The sequence below is a fragment of the Antechinus flavipes genome, chromosome 2, assembly GCF_016432865.1.
Source record: "Antechinus flavipes isolate AdamAnt ecotype Samford, QLD, Australia chromosome 2, AdamAnt_v2, whole genome shotgun sequence".
NCBI lineage: Eukaryota > Metazoa > Chordata > Mammalia > Dasyuromorphia > Dasyuridae > Antechinus > Antechinus flavipes.
The window spans coordinates 665,281,093-665,307,115 of NC_067399.1; the positions used below are offsets into that span (position 1 = coordinate 665,281,093).

The following is a 26,023-nucleotide window of genomic DNA, read 5'->3' on the forward strand; positions in this document are numbered from 1 at the left end:
CTTTGCTTTCAGTAACCTGGTATCCAGTTCAATAAACATTTATGCATTTAAATGTATGGATAATGTAGGTATGTAAATGTATGTATATATGTATTTAAACTATATGTATAGTTCCATGTGTATATGTGTGTCAACACATGTTATTAGGCAGCTAGGGGGCGCCATAGTGGATAGAGTGCTGAGCCAGAGTCAGAAAGAATCATTTTCGTGAGTTCAAATCCAGCTTCAGGTGGTTACTAGTTGTGTGACCCTAAGCAAGGCACTCAACTCTGTTTGCCTCAGTTTCCTCATCTGGAAAATGAACTGGAGAAAGAAATAGCAAACCATTCCAGTGTCTCTACTAAGAAAACACCATAATGGGGTCACAAAGGCTCAGACGTGACTAAACAAAGGTTAAATAAACATACATACGCACACATTTATATATGCATACACACCTATATACTATATATATATGTAGTGATTATTAGATATCTATCTGAATACACATTTCTGAGTTTATAGAGATAAGCAGAATGATGTATAGAACAGAGAGCTAGCTTCTGAGTCAGAGAGATGTGGATTCAAGCTCTGCCTCTGACATAGACCAACTCTGTGCTCCCGAGAGTCATCACAGCCAGTGATCTGAGATTCTGGGTCACAGAGCGGGTACAGCCTGGCATGGATAGAGAGCATTACCCTTCCTTCCCCTGTCATGTCACCTTCCCCCACCCCAAAACACCCTCTCTTAAAGGTGTGCCAAAAAAAACAAAACCCTATTTAAAATTTAATTTGCATTAATAATCTTTTCTTCATCATTTTCTTAAGTATAGCCAATCAAGAAGGCAATGATTTGTAGTGTTTGCCATTTTCCAAGGTGTAAATGCTCATATTTGAAATTTAACTATCACTCTGTGAGATGAGACGGCCATCCCCAACATACCAGTGCAAACTTCCTTGACTTCCTGTTACCTCCAAGACCAAACACCCTCTGTTTTGCTTTTAAATCCTTTTTGTGACCTGCCCCCAGAGTTCCTATTCTTCCACTGGCTAGTTCTCATTGTTAAGAAGTATCCTGTGGGTTTGTTTCCCACCCCATCACCACCCCTGCATCTAGAGACGGAAACCTTGCTCCCCCAGACTCCTCCTCCCAAATTTGTCCCTTGTAGAATTGTGTCCTCCTATCTGTTCTCCCTCTGCTTTCTGGCTTCCCTGGAGTCCTTTAAGACTTACCATCCAAAGGAGATCTTTCCCTGTTCATTATATTTGTCTGATATGTATAGTTACTTACATGTTATCTCCACCAATAAAATGTGAATCCCCTTGAGGAAGGGACCACTGAGTTTTGATTGGGGGGGGGTAGTTCTTAGCATCCCCTGTGCAGTACCTTACAAATAGTAAGAGCTCAATAAATCCTTATTGTCTGAGTTTCTTACCATCAGTTCCCTAACGAAGAAATCACAGATTTGGTCAAAAGACTAAAAAACTAAAATGAAAGAAACAAAGAGAACAAATTCACAAAGATACTAAATGCATCTGCTTCCTTCATACTTCCCTCATATTCCCAAAGGTGGAATAAGGGAGGCAGTTGGCGGCACCAAAGCACACACAATGCTGGGCCTGGACTCAAGAATTCCTGAGTTTGACTCAAGCCTTAGAATTAGCTGTGTGGTCTTGGGCAAGTCACTTCACCCTTTTTACCTCAGTTTCTTCAACTGTAAAATGGAGATAATAATAGTATTACCTTCTTAGGGTTGTTGTGAGGATCAAAAGAAATGATATTTACAAAATTACTTAGTGCAATACTACAATTAGCAGAAATAAATGCTCATCCCTCTCCTGCCCCCTTCTTTCCACCCAATCTCCCAATAAGCATTTATTAAGCTCTTCCTAGTTGTAGACAGAGACAGAGAAGAGAGGGGAAAGAGAGAGAAATACACACACACACACACACACACACACACACACACACACACACACGATTGCTGTATTTTTTAAAGGCCCTCTCCTCTGTATCAATATTTCTGCAAGGTTCTAGCTAGAAGTTCCATAAGGGAACAAGCCAGCCTCCCACCCTCACATCCAAGTATCTTTCCATGTCATCAGCACTCATTAACCATCTCTTCTTGCCAAAAGAGCGCCCCGGAGAAAAGGACATGGTCAAAGGTTTAAAGTCTTTTTAAACTGCTCTGGCTTTCTGGAAAGACTGACTCCAGCGCTGAGTCACCAAATACCAAAGGGTAGCTATTGTCTCTGGACAGGTGGCCGAGGCCGGTACCACGTGAGAGCCCTGGGCTGCTCGTTATGACGCAATGACTGGGTGGAATAGATTTATATGGTCTGCTGAAAGGATACTAGGCTAAAGGGAGAAGGGCTGGGTCCAAGACACATTTTTTTTTAATCTCTTAATAGTATTTCATTTTTTCCAGTACATGTAAAGATAGTTTTCAACATCCATTTTTGTAATATTTTGAGTTCCAAATTTTCTTTTCTTCCTTCTTTCCCCAAGACACAAGCAATCTGATACTGGTTATACAGATACGATCGTTTTAAACATATTTCCATATTAGTCAAGTTAGGAAAGAAAAATCAGAACAAAAGAAAAAACCATAAGAAAAAAAAGTAAAAATAGTATGTTTCAATCTGCATTCAGTCTTCATGGGTTTTTTTCTGGTTGTGGATGGAATTTTCCATCCCAAGTCTATTGGAATTGCAAGATCCATTTCTGATCTATAAATATATGATAGTAGTGGCTAATATTTTTAAATCACCTGAAGGTTTGCAAAACATTTTACAGATCTTAACATTCAGAGTTTCCAATGGCCTTAATCTTTACATATTCAGTCTCCATAGTTTTTTCTCTGGATGTCGATGACATTTTCTATCCCAAGTCTACCAGAATTGCAAGTCACATTGCTAATCTATAAATATATAATAATGGGGGCTAACATTTTTAAACCACTTGAAGGTTTGCAAAACACTTTACAGATCTTAACGTTCAGAGTTTACAAAAGCCTTAGGAACAAGGAAACTGAGACAAAGTGACTTAGCCAGGATCACACAATAAGAGTAGAGAAGTTAACTTAGGTTTTCCTGGCTCCAGTGGAAAGTTCTATCCAATGTGTCCTTGATAAAGAATGTATAGCAAAAGTAAATGATCCAAAAGTCATGGGATGATCGGCTGTAAGTGATTTTTGCATTCTCGGTGATACAATGATCCAAAATTATTCTGAAAGACTTATGGGAAAACTACTATACATACCCAGAGATAGAACTGATTATGTCTGAATACAGACTGAAGTGTACTTTTTGAAACTTTTTTATTTATTTTATTTATTTTTATGAAAATTTTTTGCACAACTTCACGTGTATCTTCTCAATGAGAGGGGGAGGAAGGAAGAGAATCTGGAACTCAAAGTTTTAAAAACAAATGTAAAAAAATATTTTACATGTAACTGAGGAAAATAAAAATATTTTGAAAATGTTTTTAAAAATAAATGTTACTTATCATCTCTATTTAACTAACATTTTGAAATTTTGGAGAGAAATTGGCATATATAATCCTGTTTTTAGACATTCTATTAGCCTATGCTACTTCTCATAGAAATTTATTTGGTATTAAAGAGTTTATTTGGTTAAAGTCTATTTGGTATTAAAAAACTTATTTAGTTAAAGTTTATTTGGTATTAGCAGGTGACCAGGTGGACTTCAAGTCCAACTTGGGTTTAAATCCCCTTTCTAATACCCATTAACCATGTGGTCATGAGTGACTAACAATTTTTCTCAGCTCAATTTCTTCATCTGTTAAGATGAGTGTGTCCTTAGATAAATCACTTGCCCCTGGATGATTATTAAGTTTCTTAACTGTAAAATGAGAAAGTTGGGCAAAAATATTCTCTAAGATATCTTCAAGCTCACACCTGGGGTGGTTGTGAGGGTTTAACTCATCACAGGACATGGATATTGAACTGAGACCTCAGAGACTAGTTTTTTTTGGTCCAGTCCCTCATTTGACAGGTGAGGAAATTGAGGTTCAAGGAAAGGAAAGCAAATTATCCAGTCAGAGGAAGGATGGAAAGCTGGGTTTTCTGACTCAATATTTCTTCTACTGGCCACTGATATATGCAACATGTTTTGCAAAATGTAAAGCCCCATTATAAATGCCAATAATTAGACATGAATTTTCAACGCCTCCCGTCCCCACATCTGTGATTTCTTAGGATATCTCTCTCTCCCTCACGGAAAGATATAAAAATTCTCAAAGTAATTTGAATTCACTGCCATTTGAAAGAAGTTGTTCCATGTGGCATTTTTAGGAGGCCAGAGAATATGGAATTTAAATAACAAAAATTTGTAAACTCTTCAAAAATGATGGAGAACTAAAGTATATTAATCTGGACATTGCGTGGCTCCTATTTAAATATGGCAGAGAGAATTGAATCATCAAAGAAATAAAATCAGATCCCAAGGACATCATTCGTCCTACTAAAGACTGCCTTTTAGTGATTCATCCTGAGGCTCGTTACCTCTAACAAAGTTCCCTAATGTTTCATCGATGTCCATAAGCCAATGCCATGGGAAGGAAGTGCAGATTTGCCACAAAAGCCACAGGAAAGAAAGAAAGGTCTGCCTGATTCAGGCCCCCTGATGAAAAGTATGTACAGTGTACACAGTAGCTGGACCTCTTCATTCTCAGACATCAAGAGAAATGAATGGATTTTTTTTTCTAACCAATTTTCTAGACCAGTTTCTGTTGAACTGCTGATGTTCTGAGAAGATGAGATTTGACATTTGAATACAGAAAGGGCCATCACTGCCCAGGACGCCTTTTGCTTTAGTTTAGAGCAGGGGATCTTAACGAACAATGGACCCTTGTCCACAGACAGATGTTTGGGGAACCTGAATAGGAAAAAAAATCCATCTTTATTTACTAATCATTTCTTAATTAATTGGATTTGGAATTTCCTTTAATTATGAATGTAGGCAACAAATATTATTCTGAGAAACAATCCATATACTGTTGCATTGGAGCCCCAGTCCTGAAGTCAGGAGGACCTGAGTTCAGATCTGGTCTCAGACACGTAACACGTCCTGGCTGTGTGATCCTGGGCAAGTCACTTAACCGCAATTGCCTCAGCCAAAAAAAAAAAAAAAAGTCTATATACTCCTCCAGATGCCAAAGTGATCTATGACCAAGGAAAGTTAAGAGTCCCTGCTTGGGCAAAGGATGTAAACCCAATACAAACACATTCACTATTAACAGAAGGAATACATCAGCAACTCCTAGAGCTAAAGTATCATCATGAATTAATCAATCATCTATAATTATCATGATATATCCTGGCACTGTGCATATAAAGACTTTAACAAAGAAAAAAACAGCCCGTCCATTCATGAGAAGCTTACATTATACCGGGGGATATAACATATTCACACTTAATACAGGATGTATGCAAATATACTTGAAGTTATTTGAGAGAAGGGGAAGAGGGAACTAACAGTTGGATGGGTATCCTAAAGGAGATAGGTTTAAAGGCAGTTAGGAGTATCCTATGCCTTGGTAGAATAAGTATCTTCACCTGGAAATCCCCTCTGCCACTTAAAGCACCCAAGTCTAATCCCTGACCCTAGTGAACATCTGAGGTAAAGAGATCTATCGGGCAATTGAAAGTAGAGCTGGAGCTCGAGATGTTTCGATTTGGTGGCAATCTCTGCAAAGTGAGAGCTTCTGAAAGTTGCCTTGAAGAGATCAGCAGGAAAGTGAAGGATCTCAAGTCTCTTTCATGTAAGAATTGACTGAAAAAACTGAGGATGATTATCCTAGAAAAGAAAATATTCAGGGTGAGGGTTGGGGAGGAAGGAATCACAAGAGTTGTTTTCAGGTGGCCGGGAGGCTGCCATGTCAAAGATGGATCAGACTTGCTCATATCACCCAATCAGTGGCAGACTAGAACTTAACCTTACTTGTTCATACATTTCAACTTGATATGTCTCCTCATCAACTCTATATTTTGCCTTCTTTCCCTTTTTACAAAGTTCCCAACAAGGCCGGGGTCAGCCTGAAGGGTTGTATCATAACTGGGAGGAACACAGCTCAGCTGCCTCATCAGTGCAGAAATTGACCTTTAAATGGGTCCTTTCCAAAGCTTCTCCTCTACAAAGACTTGTCAAACTCAAGAGTTTTCTCAGGAACCTAAACAATCAACAAGCATCTATTAAGCATTTATGTCCGAGACACTGGGGATTTAAAAAAAGGCAATCCTCCTCTCATGGAGCTTCTATCAACAAAATCAATCTAAAAGCACCTACTAGGTGCCAGGAATGGTGCTAGGTGTCAGGAAGACCGAAGAACGAAGCAATGTCTACTTGTAATGAGCTTACATTCTAATTAATGAAGGAGACAGCAAGTACGCTTGCAATATGTACAGTAGGAGTAGAGAATTAATAAATACAAAGGTGTGCCAATTAGTGGAATATGATAGCAGGAATCAGGGGAAAAAAATCCTTTTCTGCTGTTATGAAATTTGGTGGGCAGCTGTCAAAAGGAAGGCTCTTTTGGCAAATCAGACTGTACTCTGGAATTTACTTGAGAATCAATGGTTTTCATAGTAAAAGATCCACAGCCCGCGCTGTGTTTCCTGTCTGCTTCACCTGACAAAGATACCCATGGTTCCGGAATCACTGGCTAACAGAGGCATCAAATGATACCTTATGATGATTGCACTATTTGTACTTGTGTCCGTTATTCTGAGGAATAAAGTTGTCCCAGCCCCTTGTATTTCACAACTAGTCCCAGGTTATTTGTTTTAATATGGACTCTCCTTATCTAGAGCCATTTAGTTCCTCGATGTCTGGGTATTTTAAAAAGGAGCCCAATTTGTATAATGAAAAGTGAAGTCATTAAAATAATAGTTCTGGCAGTGACGGCAAATTCACTCGGATGCTGCTGACCTTCTGAGGTGATGTGATTCATCTCCTTTCATAGTAGAAACATAGTGCTGAGGGGAGGTCACTAGCACTTACTAAGTCATCTGGTTCCCCCATGGCATTTTCTCTGGATTTTATTTCAGAGGGTTCGGGGATCCAGGAAAAATGTTTGTTACCTTAGCTGTAGGTAGAAAGAGAGGCGTGGTCCAGAAGAGGACCCTAGAGCAGAGATAACCCTGCCCCTGTGCTAGACTTCTATGCATTTATCAGATTCTAACTGTCATCATCATTTATATAGATGTCTCATCTCCTTTTCTTAGCCTTTCGGTTCTATGAGTGACTGGCATATAACAGGTGCTTAATAAAGGTGATTGATCAGCTGATTGATGAGGTCAGAGATCATATTCCTTAAGGATATAATCTTTATACAAAGCACTTTGTTGAATTGAATTGAAAACTGCAAGCAGAAATTACATGTCTATATAAAACTTGATTTTTATGTAATTTATCTAAAATATCTCACTTAAGTCTCATACCAACTCTGTGGAGAGAGACACCACAGGCATCATTTTCATCATTTTATAGGAAGGGAAAGTGAGATAAATTAAGTCACTTGATAATGTTCACATAGATGGAAAATATCAGAGGCAGGATTTGAATTCAGGTCTTTCTGAGTCTTACAAATGTAACTCTTTTTTTAAGATACTATATTTTTAATACACAGTTTTTGAATCATGTTGGGAGAGAAAAATCAGAACAAAAGGGAAAAATTATGGAGAGGGGAAAAAATAGAAAAAAAGAAGTGAACATAGCATGTATAATATAACTCTTAATTCACTCCTCCCTGGGAGAATGTAAGCACCCTGAGGGTAGGGAAAGTTCATTTTTGTATTTGCAGTCCCCAGCACCTAGGACAGTTCCTGGCACATTAAGTGGGGACTTAATGAATGATTGTTGTACCATTGTTTAAATATATGGCATTTACTTAACTCTAATTAATTATGCATATAGACAAGAAAAAATGACCCCAAAGGTTCTTTTGCCTACCTAGTGCCTAATTTAATATCTTAAATAAAGACTATTGGTCTGCCAGAAGCCAGCAACTGCAAGCATGACATAGTATAAGCAAAATTCCATCTTTTTAATTATCTTTCTTTCAGGAAAGGCTTTTGTAACCTTTTTGAGTCATGGACCACTTTGGCAATCTATCTGGTAAAGCTGAGGACTCCTCAGAATGTTTTTAAATACATAGGATCACAAAGGAAAATAATTATTGAAATAAAATTGTCTACTTCTGTATGCATATATATACATGTATACAGACACATAAACATATATTCAAATATCTTTACATATGTGTACATGTGTATGATATAATAAATATATTTAAAAACAAGTTCACAGATCCCAAGTTAAAAACTTCTGGAGTCTACTGAGTCTTTGGAATGACTCAATAAGCAAACTCTTTCCTTTTTCCTTTCCCTACAAATTCTGTATCCCAAGCCCACAAAGCCACTAACCTGTTCTCAAGAGATAACTTTTGATTATCTCCAGTTTGCTAAAATCAAGCACATTTCTAGTTCTCACTGTGACTCTGTGGCCAAATGAAAATCCATCACCTCCTTGCCCATCCATATAAAAATGATGTTGAGTCATTAGCCAGCCTTTGACACATTTATACAGCAATGGATGTCCTCGGGGAGATTTCTGATGTGACCACCAGGAAGGTGACTGGTTTTTTTTCTTCCCCTCTCTCTGATAGACGGTCACGGAGAAGCACAAAATGAACGTCCCAGAAACGATGAATGAAGTTCTCGATATGTCGGATGATGAAGGTATGGAAGAAAAGCCAATCTAATCCTTTACAAAAGCTTTACTTACCACACCTTGTTTGTCGGATTAACTTCTTTGCAAAAGAAAAAAAATTACTTGTGATAAATTTGAAATATGTTGTTGATCTATCCAAAGTGGCCATTTTTCAGATTCTTATCTTGTTTACTTAAATCATGCAGTTCATAAAGCCAATACCCCTGAAATGCTCAGTGATGGCGAGTATATATCAGATGTTGAAGAAGGTATTTGTGCAATTTTTTTTATCCTCGTGGGATTTAAGCACCCACCTTTTTTTCCTTTTCTTTCTTGCCTTTAAATTTTAACACCCTCTCTAAACTAACTTTTTCTAATGCTCTTGGTAGCATTAATTTATGCATCATCCCTAGAATGCATTTGATAATGCTAACAAGCTCCCTTCCTCTGCTCTTCCTCCCTCCTCCCACTGCCTTTGGATCAAATGTCCCTTAAATTTCTTTTGTCACCTCTAATGAGAATTGATTTCCTGAGGGGATTCTTGCCATTCCCTCTGCTTGAAGCAGAACAGTAATGTTTTCTTTTTATTTAAAAATCAAACAAAGGGGAAAAAATAAACAAATAGCTGGGGATGGGGGATAGGAGAAGGGGTTTCTGTTTCTCATTTTGATTTATTCCATAGCAGTAAAGAGGGCTCTGGAAGATCTGATTTGAACTAATTATGAATCTTAACCCAAAAAAATTTGAAAGTCCCTTTTGCAATCATTAATGAACAAATATTTAAATTATGAAATGCAGTTTTTAAAATCATGATTTTGCACAAGTGATCAACAAATAAATCATTCGTTTGCTAATGTATTATATTTAAGAGGAGCTGTTGTCTTTTAACCTGAATTAGAGACCAAGCGTATGACAAGGTAATAAAGGGGGAAGAAAATACTGAAGCACATTTTTAAGGTAAACTCCAAAGCTTATGTATCTCACTGCTGACCACAAAAATTAAAATAACAAGCGCAGGTTGACGTTGCACTAAAATGCTAAACTATATCGATCGTGGAAAAATGTATAACACATCTTCTTTTAACCTGGTAACTTTATACCTCTCAACAGCTAGAGTCTATCTTGTCTCCGCCACCCTTTGTTAAGATTTTTTTCTCTCTGTATGGTATTTACTTTTGGATCAGTCCTAGTGTTTCTTGTCTTTTGAATGTTTTTATCTAATCCTCAGTGGTTCAGTGTTTGATGCTCCTTTAATCTGTTTATATTTAATGGGAAAATGAAAAAATGTGTCCACTCCCATATCAGCGGGCTCCATCTTTCATGGTACCCAAGTCAATGCATGTTCTAAATGCATTGTCGGGTGCCCTGGATGCCTGGGAGAGCTTGGCCACCAGAGAGTTGTTTGGGTCCTGGGGAGAATCTGAGTCCTCTCTGAAGGCTGCTCTAAGTAATGCTAAAAGGCCTTCCCTGATGTATTTTGTCCTGCAATTTCTGCCATATATCCTGCCCCCAAATGAATCACACACACTCTTATCCTTTTGATTTTTGAGAACAAGACTTTGTTCCATCATGTTATATTTTAAAGACTTTTCCAGCTCCCCTAGATTTTACTCATCCCAGTATCGTCATCAGTATGGTAGATTTTTATTTCAATGTGTCAAAGACAAATGAAGGACAACGTGTATCTAAGTGTGTGGTGTATATACATAATAGGTATATCGACAGTTATATCGACAGTGACTCTTCTCTCAAGATCTTTTGAAATATAACATGATATCAAAGGCCTAGAAATTTACTACCGCTTGAAGCAATATATTGCAGCTTCTACAATGATGAGATGTTCTGTTTGAATGGACATAGGAACGACCTGTAAACCTGCATGTTGGAGTAAAAAAAAAATGATTGCGCTCCAAAGGGATATTTTAAATTTCTTAGCAAAGGACTCTTCAAAATCATTGTATGTGGTGTTTATAAAGTATTTTATTGTCTTAGATAATAATAACTTTGTGAGTCAGTACAAGTATGCTTAGCTGCATTTTCCAGATAAGGAAACTGAGGGACAAGGAGACTAAGTGAGTTGCTAAAGGTCACTGCCCCTGCCACTAAATGGCAGAACCAGATCTCTGTATCAAGTGCCCTTTCCCCTACTCTGTTTGAGGCCCTAGGCTCCTAAGACTAGAGCTGAAAAGGATCTCCAATGATATGTGGTCCAGCCCACTCATTTTATGGACAAGGAAACTGAGGCCAAGGGATATTAAGTGATTTACGTGAGATCAGATATTAAGTGTCCACGGTGAGTTTTGAACTGAGATCTCTGACTCCAGGGCTAGTATTTCTTCTTTTCTACTTACTCTTCTCACTGAAAATATAATCCATTTAACTTCTGAGTTAGAAATAGTTGTCTTTTACTCACTTGCAAATCGTGAAGTTGAAGCCATCTGGCCAGCATATTACAATCTGTCTTTCGAGTGTCCCCATCCCAGTCTGTAAACTATAGTTCTTGTTTCATAAAGAAATCCTCAAACAGCCAGAATCAAGCTGCTTCTGGTTCTAGATTTTAGGAGTCGGTAATTTTACAACAATCCAAACTCCCAAACAAATCACTTTGAATATTTAAGTATCAACAGAACCTCATAATTCTCATGGTTCCTTTTGTTTTCTCATTCATTTGGTGTAGTGGCCCCCTTTGAGGGGCCCAAGTTATATACCTGTGGTGATTCCATTAAATCAGATGCTACAAAAGCCCAGAAAGTTCAGATCCCTAGTGGATCCTTATCAAAACTGAAGTGAACATCCTAGCACTCCCTAGTGGAATGGGTGCAAATATTGGTTTCCAAGAAGGCATGAATACATTGAGAGGATTTTCATCAGAGCTGGTAAGGGATTAGCCTACTGGCATGTGTATAAACCCTAAAATATTTCACAAATGTCCCTGTTATTATCATTACCAATAAGAGGCATTTCAGGTTGGTGGGGAAATTAGCCATTTTTTAATGTCCTATAAAGGGGAGGAAACTCTAGATCATAGAATTAGTAAACAGATAAATATTAACTTGAAATCTGAGTCTGGTGACTAATTTGAGCAAAATATAATTTTAATCTGTCCTTTTAAAAATATTATTGATATTTCTTGCCTTTACTTCTTCTTCATCTCTCAATATTTCTTCTTTACTACCTAGAGAACCATTATCCTTTATAAAAGAGAAAGAATGAAAAAAACAAACAGAAAAAGCCATTCAGCAAACTTAATCAAGTTGAATCAAATAATATGTTCAATGTGCCACAATCTTAGTCTGCTACTTCTTGAAAGAAGGGAAGGAAATACATTCTCCTATCTCTTATTTACAGTCAAGTTTGGGCATTCTAGTCTTCACTTTAAAACAATAAAACATATAAAGTAAAGAAATCCATGAGTGAACAAATAACATTTCATTCCAGGTAGAAAGGTATGAACTTTAGAACTGGGAGGGACATGATAGTCCATTTCCTCCATTGATAAGGAAACTAAGGCTTATATAAATTAAAAACTACAACAACAATTTGATTCATTTCTTAAGAAAATGTTATTTCAGGTAGCAAAATTCTGATTGGACTTTGGCACGAGATTTCAATCCCTATAAATGAGATATAATGAGAAATGCAGCAAGTCAACTGTAATAGAGACAAAATGGTATCGATGTTAGACATAATTTTTTCCCTCAAAAACTTTATTGACCTCAATAGGAAAGAGAAGTTTCATCTCAGAATTGGAGGGGAGGGGAGAATTCATGAGTCATCTTAGTCTGATCTTCATCTGAACAAGAATTATCCTATAATACACCCACTAAATCATCCACATTTTGTCTAAAGGCATAAGTCATTGAGGTACCAGAGAGAAAAGATAGCTTCTTCCAAGAGGACAAGGAACTATTAATGAATACACTTTGAATTCTACCATTCAACCAGTTCCAGTCCTATCTAAATGTTCTATCATGTAATCCGTAATTCTCCCAACTTTCCAGAAGAATATTATGAGAAACTTTATCCTACTTTGCTAAAAACTTAATAAATGTTATCTCCAATATTCCCCTGTTTTACCTATCCCATAACTCCTTCAAAAAAAGGGAAAAATGAAAAGAAAAAAATCCAGTTAGTTTGACACAACATATTATTATTGAGAACATCTTGGCTCCTTGTGATCACTGCTTCCTTTTCTAGATTTTCATTGGCCATCTTTTTAATAACATTCTATAACTTTGATAGAAATCAAATTCAGGTTCTGGCCTATAGTTTGTAGGTAACATTCTCTCCTCCTTTTTGAAAATCACAACCATAATTGTCTTTTTTTCATTCAGACATCGCTGTACTTGATCTGCACAATCTTGCAAAGATCATGCAACAGTGCTTTAGAAGTCACATTTACCAGTTCTTTCTATATCCAAGGATGTAGTTCAGCTGAGTTAGTATCTTAAGCTCAGTGAGGTTGTTCTGTTAAACCCTAACTTCTGAAAGAACACAGTATACTCTGATTCCAAATCCCAGGGTTCTTTCACTCATTCCATATTATCACCCAATTTTGGGACTGCATATGTTGGACATTAGGGGCCACAGATTTATTGTGCCCAAGGCACAAAGTATCTTATGTTTGTAAAACTGTGATGGCTACATTGGGATTTTGGAGGCCACGACCATTGTGGGATAGGGTGAAGGAGAGGTGAAGAAGGAAAAGGTGGACAGATCTGAGAATTGGTACAGTTTCCAGCAAAACGTGTGTCCATAATAAAGACAGAGGAGGGGCTGGCATGGGGAACACACAAAAAGAGGGTCACAGAAAAGAAATCTGACCAATCTGGCACGTTCCCCACTTTCCCTCTGCTTACTCTAATTTCCCTTTCACTGTGACTGATTTCACTTTATGTGGATCTGATTACAGCAACTGATAGCTGAGATGCAAATGATAAACCCACCCCATTCCTCCCCTCACCTCCCATTCCAGTTGTCTTCTGAAAATGGAATTTGTTAACCTAAAAGAGTCTCCAGTTCCTGAAATGGGTGAGAGAGTTATTTTTGGACAGGGAACCTGCTGTTTCTCCTTAAGATCAGACCTGGAAAACACAGGTTTTCCAGGACAATTCTGATTTCAAGAATAACAATATGTACTTTACATGAAAGTTTGAGAAAGTAATATCACATGTTCAGTGTGGGAAATATCACCAACTTTGGGAAGCGGTCTTTGTGCCCCCCAGTTGGTTCAGTTTAGTTATATGGATAACTCTCATTTCTTAGTCCCAGATGGGTCATTCACACTGGACTCCCTAGTCCACCTCACCCTTCTCACCATTGCAAGTGCAAGTACATCACAGAGCCACGGACACGGGTAAAGCCACACCCATAACTGAAGGACACAGTGTGGCTTTAAAGAAAGTTATTCTGAAGACTAGCACGGGTGCTATCATACCAGTGAGACAAGTCATCCTCTCAAATCTGAATGATGGCAACAAAGATCTCTAATATCCCTTGATTCTCAAGTCATCCTTTATGCATCTGTGTAAAGATTTCTGAAACCATAAAATTAACTCAACTCCTTCCTTCAATTTTGTCTCCTGTGAATCTGGTGGTGTCCAGGGCTATTCTCTACAATATCCAACATGCTGGACATGTGGGCAATTTTTTCTATCCCCCTTCCTTTTCAGCTGAAAGCTATTTTGTTTCAAGTTCTCTTTTTGACTCTAGACAAATACATTCTTGGCAGCTCTTGTTAGGTGAACTCTATTCCTCATCAAATACCCAGAATTCCTAGTTTGTGTTTTTTTTTGAAAGATAAAACTTTATTTGACACTCAAGCTCTCCTTCACATTTATCACCTCTTACTGACAAGATTTCTTAACATTCCTGCCAAATCCTACTTAACTCAACTAGCTGTCACTGTAGGCAGAAGAGTTTCAGATTTCACATAATGTCAATTTTTACAAAACTGAGCTTACTGCTAGGAGCAATTACTATAATTGCAAAATGTAAATTGCAAATATAAAAGCAAATACTATACTATAATTAATATAATTAAAAGATTGGTGGCATAGTTTTTAACTTATTAATTAGCACAGATGATCTTTTACTTAAAGCATTCCTATCTTTGAAATCAGGATTTAGATATTCAAATACCATTCCTTAACACCTTCCTCTTAATCCGCTATCCACTTTCCAAACCTTCCATCTCTTTTGAAGTCTTCAATTAACATCAACAATTGAAAAAACAAAAACAAAAACAAAATCACTTGTGTTTGAAGGTCTTCGAGTTTTTTGCCCAAGACTTCAACACTGGCAGCAATGTTTTCTGGAAGCCTTCAGTGATCATATTTGTGCCTGAATGATTGGAGGAATAAAGTATTTACTAAGTGTTTACTATGTGCTGGGGCACTGTGCTAATGATTTAATATAAGTGGGTAGTAGTCATTTGATTAGTTATCTCCAGCCACCATGTTATTTTCCAAACTCACCAAAGTGGGAGAGATTATTGTGTGAGGATGTTTCAAATATGTGTGTAAGTAGAGATTAGGATCCAAAATAAATTTTAAAAAAGACCACATCCTTGCCAATAAACATTTAATGACTAGAGATGCCAAATGTGTGCGTGCTTTATGAGCACATTAAACCAATGATGAACAAAACATTGTCCTTGTTAATAAGTCCATGTTATCTTCTATATATCCCCAGCATTAAAGAGTCTTGTACACAGTAGGTATTCAATAAATGCTTATTATATTATTGGTCTTAAACACTGTTAAATAATCAGACAATAAAATGAGATTTCTCTGTACAGATTTTCTTCAATGGATCTCTATGATCCATATGAGTTTTTCCTCCATCAACACTGATCTCAACAGACCCATGCTTTCTCATTTTTTGTGATTATTATCTATTTTCTATCACAAATCTTCCATATAAGATCTATCCAATGTACTTGAGACCTTGTTCTAGATCTTTTCTTTTTACATTCTGGAGCACCTGAATAGAACTTGAGTTGTGTCTCTCCACTCAACTCTTGCTCTCGCTACGTGACCAGAACATCATTTCTGATTGTTCAGATATAGTTTACCCCATTTCTTGAAACAACAACAAAAAAGGTCATTCCTGAAATTTGCTTCAGCTTACATGTTCCTCTCAAGCATCTCTTCATTTTCCTTTGTGTCATTAGCAAAGCTGATTCTTTTATAATTCTTCCAAGACTCAAGAGTCATGAGGGCATCAAAGGGAACACATTTTTTTTGTGCAATGGTGCATTGCATTAGTAAGTAGTATAAGATGATCAAAAATACAGAATAACTTCCCAAGGGCCATCCAACCTACTGTTCTGTATCCTGTTTAATTTGGGGACCAATTCATTCTGTACCTATAGTGCCTCCAGAAGAGAGAGGAACTGATGGACTAATTAGGCACCCAAGTGCGTGTCTTATTCCACAAAGAACGGGCATTTTCTTCTTCTTAATTTTTCATGAATTACTTGTTAGACCAATCTCTTTTGTACAATCATGGCTCTTACCGAGGGATCCCTGTAATGTTCCGGGGCTTGATAGGATCAGTATGACATTATTCACAAACAGGGGGACCTGGAGGACCTTACCACATAGAGAGAGTAACTCTTCCATTGAGTTCTACGGCTAATAAGTATTGAACCTGGAATTCAAACTCAAAGTCCTAACACAAATGCTCTTCAATATACCATGCTGAGATGGATAGGAAATATATAGATCAGGGTTTCTCAACCTGGCATCCTTGGATGAATTCAATTTCAAGAGAACTATGAACTTGGATGGGAAAAAAATTTCATCTTTATTTTCTTTTTTTTTCCTTTTTTTTAATTATAGCTTTTTATTTACAAGATATATGCATAGGTAATTTTTCAGCATTGACAGCTGCAAATCCTTTTGTTCCAACTTTTTCCCTCCTTCCCCCCACCCTCTCCCCCAGATGGTAGGTTGACCAATACATATTAAATTACATCTTTATTTTCACTAACTTTTGGTATCCTTCGTTATAATCCTATGTATTTTATGCATTTAGAAACATTTTGCTGAGAAGGGGATCTATGATATTAAAAAAAAAAAAAAGGTTCCAAACCCCTGCTTTGACTGGAGCAGGTTGGGGACAGAGCAAGGGGAGCAAGTAAAGGGGAGACCAGACGGCCACTGTGCCCCTTCCAACTGGAAAGCTTCACGTTAGTCTCCAAGTTTTGAGTTACTAACAGTATACAGCCAATTTGGGGGTGGTAATTAATTCATTGTCTGGCCTTCATTTTAAAATAAATCCCAAGTGGCCTAGATTGAAATCATGTGAACGTTCTAAGTAACGAGCTTGCTTCTTTTAACTTGGGCTCCTTTCAGTTCATCAACCAGTCATCTGTGAGCATTTATTAAGTGCTTGTTATATGCCGGGAATTCTGCAGGTGCTGGGGATTCTCAACAGGCGACCATTCAAAATCCCTTGGGCACGCTGAGGTCCCCCAGCACCCGGCTTGCACGGAAGCCCGGTACATAGGAGGCGCATAATAAATGTCTGTCAGCGTGGATTCAGAGACAAAAACAAAACATTCAGTACCTCAAGGAGCTCACCTTCTGGCAGGAAAGGAGACATGTGCAGAAATAAACACATGCCAAAAATACGCAAAGGAATACGAGCTGAGTGATGGGCGGGAATGGGGAAGGCTGCGCTAATAATAGGGCCACTAAAATGGGAAGTCCCTTTGCCCCGCACCCAGTGCCACTTTCTGGGTCAGAATTAAGGCATATTGGCAAGTCGGCATCTGTCCCAGGGATGCCTTATTCTATCAGATTCAATCAGCCTAGAAAAGACTTTTGGGGGGGTTGTTTATGACCCAACAAGGAGAGCAGCAGGGCTGTTTTTATTCTTCACCGAGCCTGGAAGTGCTCCCAACCTGAGTCATGCTTGCTGACTTTAGAAACTCTAGCCCGGATTTTGTGGCCATGGCCCGCTATAGAGTTTTTAAAAAGCCAGCCGGCCTGGCCAGCCCCAGAGAACAGGGCAGGGCTTGAGAGCAAAGATTAGAATGGGTCTACTGCTCTGGCTAAAGAGGCTAACGTAATTAATCAGGGGAGGGAAGAGGTGCTGGGGGGCGGAGAGGAGGGGTGTCTATGTACATGTATGTATGTACACACAGGGGTATATTATACTGCACGTGTGTATGACACATGTGTATACATGTCATGCATGTATGACACATATGGATACGGATATATTGTGTGATATGTATAAATACACACACATATATATTTGATATTTATAAAAATGTGTGTGGTCTCTACATGTGTAGTATATACATGTATGTGTATGGTGTATGTATATTTTGTGGTATGTTATAAGCTATGTGTATTGTGTGATGTGTGTTTGGTTGTGGATGCACATGGGGTACATGTGTGTGGCGTGTATGTATGTGTGTGTGATGTACATGTTCAGTATACATGCCTGGGGTATGCGGAGGGTATGCGGTGGGACCGGTAGGGTAATACCCAAAGTTTAGGCAGCGTTAAGGGGAGCATGACTTTCAGAGCTCCCTGTGGCTGCCCCCCTGAGACACCTCAGAGGCAGGAGGCAGACCAGGACAACAGATGGCGAGAAGGGATGGTCCTGGACCTCTGGCAGAGCGTGTGGGCTGCTTGGGACAGAACGTGTCCCTGGACCCTACGAGCTCACCACACCCGTCCCGTGGGGACTGAGAAAATGGCTTTTACCCCACCCACATGGGCCACAGTGTTTATGGCCTTCTATTTTTGGCTCAGTCCGTGAGGTCATCGTTGGAGCCACCTGGCTGCCATTGTGGGCCAGCCTCAGCCCACCCCCCGGGGGGAGCTTCTTAGAGACTCGCCCGCCCCTAGCACTCGGAGAGGGAAACTAGGGGCACTCAGTGAAGGTCTTCTCCACTCAGAGGCCGGTTTCCCACGGTGTGGTCTCTTGCTGTTACATTAACAATTCTAATGACTGATATGCTCATAGCATTTTCAAGTTTCCAAAATACTTGCTATACATCATCTGATTTTTATCCCGAAAAATAAACACTAAAGATACCATTATCTTTAATAATGATGTCTTTCTATCATTATATGATATATAATGAACACTGAGATATCATTATTCCTACATTATGGATGAGCAAACTGAGACTCAGAAAGGTGAAGGAAATTTATCTGTGCTCACATCTCCCAAGCCCCAATTAATAGTCTCTTAACTATTCTCGACTCCACCAAAATCACTCTTTATTTTCTATTATTTTTCTTTATTCCATGCATTCCCGTGGGCAAAAAGGGTTTCTCACCACGTGGCCAGACTTTTAGTCAGCTTAGTTCTTCACAGGCCTCAGCCTGGGGCTGGCAGCATTTTCAGAGCTTCTCTTGCACGGTAGGCCCATCAGAGAGAATGTTTGCTTTTGAGAACATGAGGTCATCAGGCCCCAGAGAGGCACCGAAGTAGGCCTTTGTGGTGGATTTAAACACGGCCAAGAGTCACAAAGGTGGCCCGGCAGGGACGGGCTGCCCTCCTAATGAGCAGAGAGAATTTCCAAATGGGTGCGCTCCGAAATCCAGTAGTTTTGTTTTTAGCGAATTTATACATATCTAGATGTGTAATGATTGTCTCCTCAGGGCAGATTTTAAGCTTTTGGAGGGCGGGGATTTTTCATTTCATCTTAGTTTCCTTGCATTGCACCGCCTCTGTTCCCTCCCCACTCAGGGACAATGTCTGGTATACAATAGGCACTTAATAAACATTAATAACTAGTAAATGTTAAAGATGGGAATCCAGGACTTCACTAAGGTCAAGACCAGTGCTTTTTCTATACACCGTGCTTATGTTTGATCTCTGCAGATATGCTCACAGATAATAGACTCATCTCTATCTATATAGATATATATATTATACTCTATATCTATGTTTACATATATATAATAGACTCATCTTTCTATATATAGATACATATATTATACTCTATATATCTATGTCTATATATATATAATACTCATCTCTCTCTATAATATTATACTCTATATATTTATGTCTATATATATAATAGACTCATCTCTCTATATATAGATACATATATTATACTCTATATATCTATGTCTATATATATAATAGACTCATCTCTCTCTATAATATTATACTCTATATATTTATGTCTATATATATAATAGACTAATCTCTCTATATATAGATACATATATTATACTCTATATATCTATGTCTATATATATAATAGACTCATCTCTATCTATAATATTATACTCTATACATTTATGTCTATATATATAATAGACTCATCTCTCTATATATAGATACATATATTATACTCTATGTATTTATGTCTATATATATATAATAGACTCATCTCTCTCTATAATATTATACTCTCTATATATTTATGTCTATATATATAATAGACTCATCTCTCTCTATATAGATATAGATTATATATATTATACTCTCTATTTATCTATGTCTACATATATGACTCATCTCTATCTACATATATAGATAGATAGAGATGAATCTATTATACTCTATATATCTATGTCTCTATATATATATAATAGACTCATCTCTATCTGTCTCTATATCTTTATATATAGAGACAGATAAAAAGAGATGAGTCTATTAAACTCTAACTGTATCTATTTATTGCTTGTGGGGGAAAGGGGAAGCAAGCCTGACTGACATCATGGTGTAACAGAATGGACTTAGGACTTAAAAGTTAGAAGGTCTGAGTTCAAATTCCACTCTCTCTCACTGTAGAGTAGCTAAATGGAAGCATGGGCCCTGGAGTCAAGAGGCTATGAGTTAAATTCTAGCCTCAGACGCTTACTAGCTGCGTGACCCTGAGTAAGTCACTTAACCCTGTTTCTCTCAGTTTCCTCCTCTGTAAATTGAGTTGAAAAAGGAAGTGGAAAACCACTCCAGTATCACTGCCAAGAAAACCCCAAATGGGGTCATGAGGAGTCAGACATGATTGAAATGATTAAACAATAACGACACCTAGGGCCAGCCCACTCCCCTCTGTGGGTCTCACTTTCCTCATCTCTATATGAGAGAGCCAGAACAGAATCACTGCCAAATTCTCTTCTGTGATATAGCATCATTTTTTATTAGGAGATCAGAGTTAAAACCAAGAGCCTCTGAGAGTGCTAGAGCTAACCTGAATCCTTAAACCAATGAAGCCCGAGCTCTGGCAGCACCTGGGCAGCTGGAAGGGCCACGAATATGGTCCCGAGCTGGATCCAGTGTTCACTGTTCAAGGATGAGCCTTGCTAATTCCCAGTGGTTGGCTAGCAGATGATGAATGTTTAAGGCCACAAAAATTCATGAAGTGGAGCTTCTAGGGCATGGAGGGTTTGTCACCTGCACAAGTAACAGAAGATAAAAGTGCCCACAAGTTTTTGTGCCCATCAAGCACTGCCATGTTATCTATTTTGCCCCCAAAATATGCCTGTGATGCTGAGTGTAAGTTACCCCTGCCTGTTCCCTCATTCCCATTCCTCCAGTGTCCCAAAATCACCCTTCCCTGCCCTTCCATCACGCTCCTTAGAATCCCCGCTCTGTCATTAGCAAACTGCCTTTTCATTAGAACCGTGGCCTCTCGCCCCCAGAAATTATCGTCTCTGTTTTGAGTTGATTTTGATTGGGTACGTGTCCTCTGAGCCCACTAGAACGTAAGCTTAAGGAGGACAGGGCATTTCGCTCTCCCCTGCCACCTAACACACCGCCTGGCACAGAGGAGTCCTTGATAAATGCTTGTTGAATTGAATCAACTTTCCCAAGGAGGTAATAAGAGTCAGAAGTTCATCTTCAAAGGAGTCTTCGACCCCAAAGACCCGGATCCAATTTATAGCTCTAGTGCTGTATGACCTTTCACCCTGGAAGAACTCAGTTCTGGAAATGATGTGCTTGCACTGTCTACCTCATGGGCTTGTTGTAAGCTAAAGCACTCTCGAAATGTCAGTTATTAGGATGATGGCAGGATGCTCCAGAAGATAGGGTATCAAAATGCAAACAGCTCTGCCTTCGGACCGGACCGAAGGACAAAAAAAATAATAAAACAAGGGAGGGAGATGTAAAAGCATTCCTCTTCTCCTTCTCTAGCACTTTCCAAAATGTCCAAAAGAAATATTTCTAATTCACTTACGAGTGGCTTGTTGTTGCCCTGCTCAGGCAGCCATCTATCCATTCACCCATCCATCAACAGACATTATAAAGTGCTCCCTGGGGGCTGGGCACTGGATGTGTATGATTACTGTGGCTCAGCCAAGGCTAGCATTTTAATACCCACTCAGCTGTTTGGAAAATAGCTGGCCCACTTCAGTCCTATGGGTATTTATTTATTAAGCACCTACTGTGCGCCAAGCACTATGTCAAGTTTGAGGGGGGTTTAAAGATAGAATGAAAAACATTCCTTGCCCTAACTCCTAAAATGGCGGGGCCGAACCTCATGATTCTGAGATCCCAAAATTCCTTATGTAGAGTCCATCCCTGTCTCTTGAAAAACATTCATTCATAGGCCAGCCCCTTTAAGGGCCCATGAGTCATTGCAAGTTCTAGGCTCCATAGAAAGTCTTCCCTTCTCCTTGGAAATCACCACAATGCTCCTTGCTGGCTCTGCGACTTCTTGCCTCCGAGTTCCTTCCTTCCTTTTCAAGCCTCTTGCGTTGGAGGAAGAAGGGAATATTCCTGGGAAGATGCTTAGGGAATGCTTCCTTGATACAGCCTTTGTCAGACAAAAGTCACCACTTGCCACGTGGTCTTTAGTCAATAGCAAGCCTTTAAACATCTTAATGATGCTTCTGGAAGATCTTGCAACATGACCTACTTCAAAGGATAGAGTTAGGAATGATGAGTCCCAGCATCCCCCTTCCTTATTCTTTACCCCCTTTCCAGCTCCAAATGGTCAAGAAAGCAAAAAGAAAACTTCATTTGAAGTCATTTTGAATTCTGGCTTACCCACTGACTCTGGGCAAGTCACTTAATCGCTCTCTGCCTCAGTTTCCCTATCTGGAAAATAAAGGATTTAGATCATTAAGATCCCTTCCAGCCCTAAGTCCAACTATCCTATGAGCATGATAATCCACCATTCCTAAAGCTACTTGGAAACAGAATTTTCCAAGTAGCCACTTAACTTTCCCACGAGATAGCCCTAAGCCTTGATTGTTTTTGTAGCATATTATTGCCTCAGAAATCTACTGCCTGAATTATACATGCGTTGCCTTTGCTTTGTATCTTCTCTTCAATCTACCATTCCAAAGTGTAGGCTATAAACGGTGACTCACAATCAGTGGTCAGAAGGGGCAGGGGTGGGTCAGGAAATGATTGTATATCCTCTGGAAAGCCACGTGCCCACCGAGAATTGTCATTTGGATCCTTCTTTTGCTCCAACAAAATATATTCTATGACTCAGTATAATCAATAAGCAAGAATAACTTGTGTCTCGCACATCTATGTATGACGATTTTTCAAATGTATGTAGATGCTGTTGTGATTAATAAAATGCATATTCATTTAAAAGCATTGCTGAATCCATGGTAACTTTTTTTTTCATCATAGATTTTCTCAATTGAATATTAAGTCCTCAAAGGAAATGATCGGGAACCATTGAGTTCAAAGCGCAGGGATTTTTTGACTTTCCGTTCTTGGTCCTTTTTGCCTTGAGTTAGGAGACAAAAGATTTCAAGCCCTCCACAAGATGACTCCTTCTACCCTAAGAGTCTTATTTGAAATTACTGCCCTTCGGCCTGCTAGCTTTTCTCCAGAAGTGATCTCCCGGGGGCATCGTCCCAGCGATCCCCCGTATCTGGAATCCCTTCTCTCCTCAGTTCCCCTTGGTTAGTCCCTTGTTTTCTTCCCGCTACCTCCCACACAGGTCTTTCCAGATCTCTTCCTCTTGGGCAAAAGTTAATACTTTGTATATGCTGTGTTTACTCACGCAGATACATAGTGTAACCCACGGCTGGAACAAAAAGTCCTTGTCTTTGTATCTTGTTGCCCCATGGAGAAGGCATTTGACAATTGAAGCTCAAGACAGTCGTTGATGTTTGTTTTTTTTCTGCTTAGTTAGCAACATGGTTCAGAGAAAAGATCACCTTGAATTTGGCATCGAAGGACCTGACTTCAGAATCTACCTCTGGTCTCTTGCCATCTACCAGGGGCCCAAATCTGGGCAACTCACTCCATGACTGATCTGGGCCATGATCTGAGCAATTCACTCTCTTGACACTGGTTTTAGCAGTAAAACTGAGGAGACTGGAGAGGGGAGGGGAGCTGTGGCCCTAGATGGATCTTTAGAATTCTTTACATCCAGGTCAAAAACTGTGTTCCTGTAGATTGTAACCGGATGAAGATTGTCCCCAAGTCACTTGAGTAGAGAGAGAATAATTCTGTTTTTCCTGTCTAATCTATGACAGTTTCATAGATTTGGAGCTAGAAAGGTCATTTTTAGAGGTCATTTCCCCCTCAATTCCATTATATAAAGGAATAGAAAGTGAATAACTTTGCCAAGATTGGTCACACGAGTGCTCACCACAGAACCAGGACTGGAAAGCAAATTCTCTACTTTCAAACTCAGCTCTCTACCTGGTTCTGTCCACACCCGTGGTATATCTCAGACTACCCCCAAACATCATGCTTGGACACTTGACCTATTAGTGATTGTAAATAAATGTGATTAAAAAATCATTGAGTCATTCAGTTCACACACATGGATTTCTGTCCCGCCTTAAAAATCTTAGGATGCTCTGATGTCATGGGATTTAGCAAGAAAGAAACAAGATCTTTAAGATCCTTAGATTATTGCCCAGTGCCCATCACAAGTCCCTTCCAAATTAAAAAAAGAAAAAAAAGAAAAGAGAAACTAGAGTGTGAAATATACTTTTAAATAAAACAAACCATTTCATTCATTTGTTCACATTATGGTCAGCCTTAAGAAATAGACAAGTACAATTTGGTAATTTCTTCCATCCAGGAGAAATGTTCTCAGGCAATATCTAGACAAACAACGTAGAATTTGGAGGCAGAGAACCAGGGTTTTCATTTTAGATCTGTTGTTTACTTCCCTTTGTAAATGGGAATGATTAGACCTTTCTGGGACTGGATTGTCTCATTTGTAAAAAGGGGATACTGAATTCGATGTCCTCTCAGATTCCTTCCAATGAACCTCAAGGTGCACTGACTTCTTCGCTCATACAAATATCAGTTGATCTCTTGTCTTCTCCCCCTATAGGATTTTTAGCCATCTTTCCATAATTTCTCCATAGAAGATCTGCCCAAGACACTGGAGGCTCTTTATTAGACTTTCCACTGTTGGAGGCCCCTAGTAAAATACTTAAGATTGCCCATCTAGTATCAAGCCTTTTTTCATTTACATGGCTAACCCATAGACTTGCCAGGAACACATTTCTTTAATGGTTAACCTTTTAAATCATCTCTGTGCCAGTTTGATTGGTATTACTCTGTAAAGCCACCAACCATTCCTCTCCCTATAACCTTTGAGGCTGCCTGTACTTTTTAAAATAGCTTTTTATTTATTTCTTTTGCTGAGGCAGTTGGGGTCAAGTGACTTGCCCAGAGTCACATAGCCAGGAAGTGTTAAGTGTCTGAGGACAGATTTGAACTCAGGTCCTCCTGATTTCAGGGCTGGTACTCTCTCCACAGCACCACCTAGCTGCCCTGAGGCTACCTGTACTTTTGATCATAATGTCTTGTGATTGACAGCCAAACATACTACATCATGAGGGCAGTGGATTAAAAAAATTACTTTTGCTTTGTTTTGATTTTTTTTGTTGTTTTTGTTTAGAGACTAATTTGGGATTGTTAAAAGAGTGACATAGTTTCCCAGATACAATCGCCTGTTAAACTTTGGACCGGTACTTTGCTAACTAAAATGCCAGTCCAAAATTAAATATACTATATATTTATATGTATGCATATTTTAGAATTTTATATTATATACAAATATATGATACATATATTCTGATTTAACTCGATGAACCATATATCCTAAATCTGAACAATTTATATGTTCTTCATCCGCTTTGTTTTTCCCATTTGGGTTACTAGACTGGTATATGTTGAATGGGTATGGATATCATAATCAACCAAACAGTATTTCAATTTAGATTGAATAAAATTAGGGGCAGTTAGATGGGGACACTAGATAAAGTGCCAGGCTTGGAGTCAGGAAGACCCTGATTTCAAATCTAACCTTACACACCAGCTGTGTGATTATGGGCTGGTCATTTAACCCTATTTATCTCAGTTTCCTCATCTGTAAAATGAACTAGAG

The 26,023-nt window shown here is 38.8% G+C and overlaps 1 protein-coding gene across 3 annotated transcripts in view; it reads left to right on the plus strand.

The window, feature by feature from the left end:
• ANK3 (ankyrin 3) overlaps positions 1 to 26,023 on the plus strand; it is a 347,827-nt gene that overhangs the window by 218,687 nt on the left and 103,117 nt on the right. For all 3 annotated transcript variants that reach the window (XM_051982618.1, XM_051982616.1, XM_051982617.1), the window contains exons 23-24: positions 8,669 to 8,741; positions 8,919 to 8,981. In XM_051982618.1, coding sequence (XP_051838578.1) covers positions 8,669 to 8,741; positions 8,919 to 8,981 — 136 coding nt within the window. The remainder of the gene's footprint in view (positions 1 to 8,668; positions 8,742 to 8,918; positions 8,982 to 26,023) is intronic.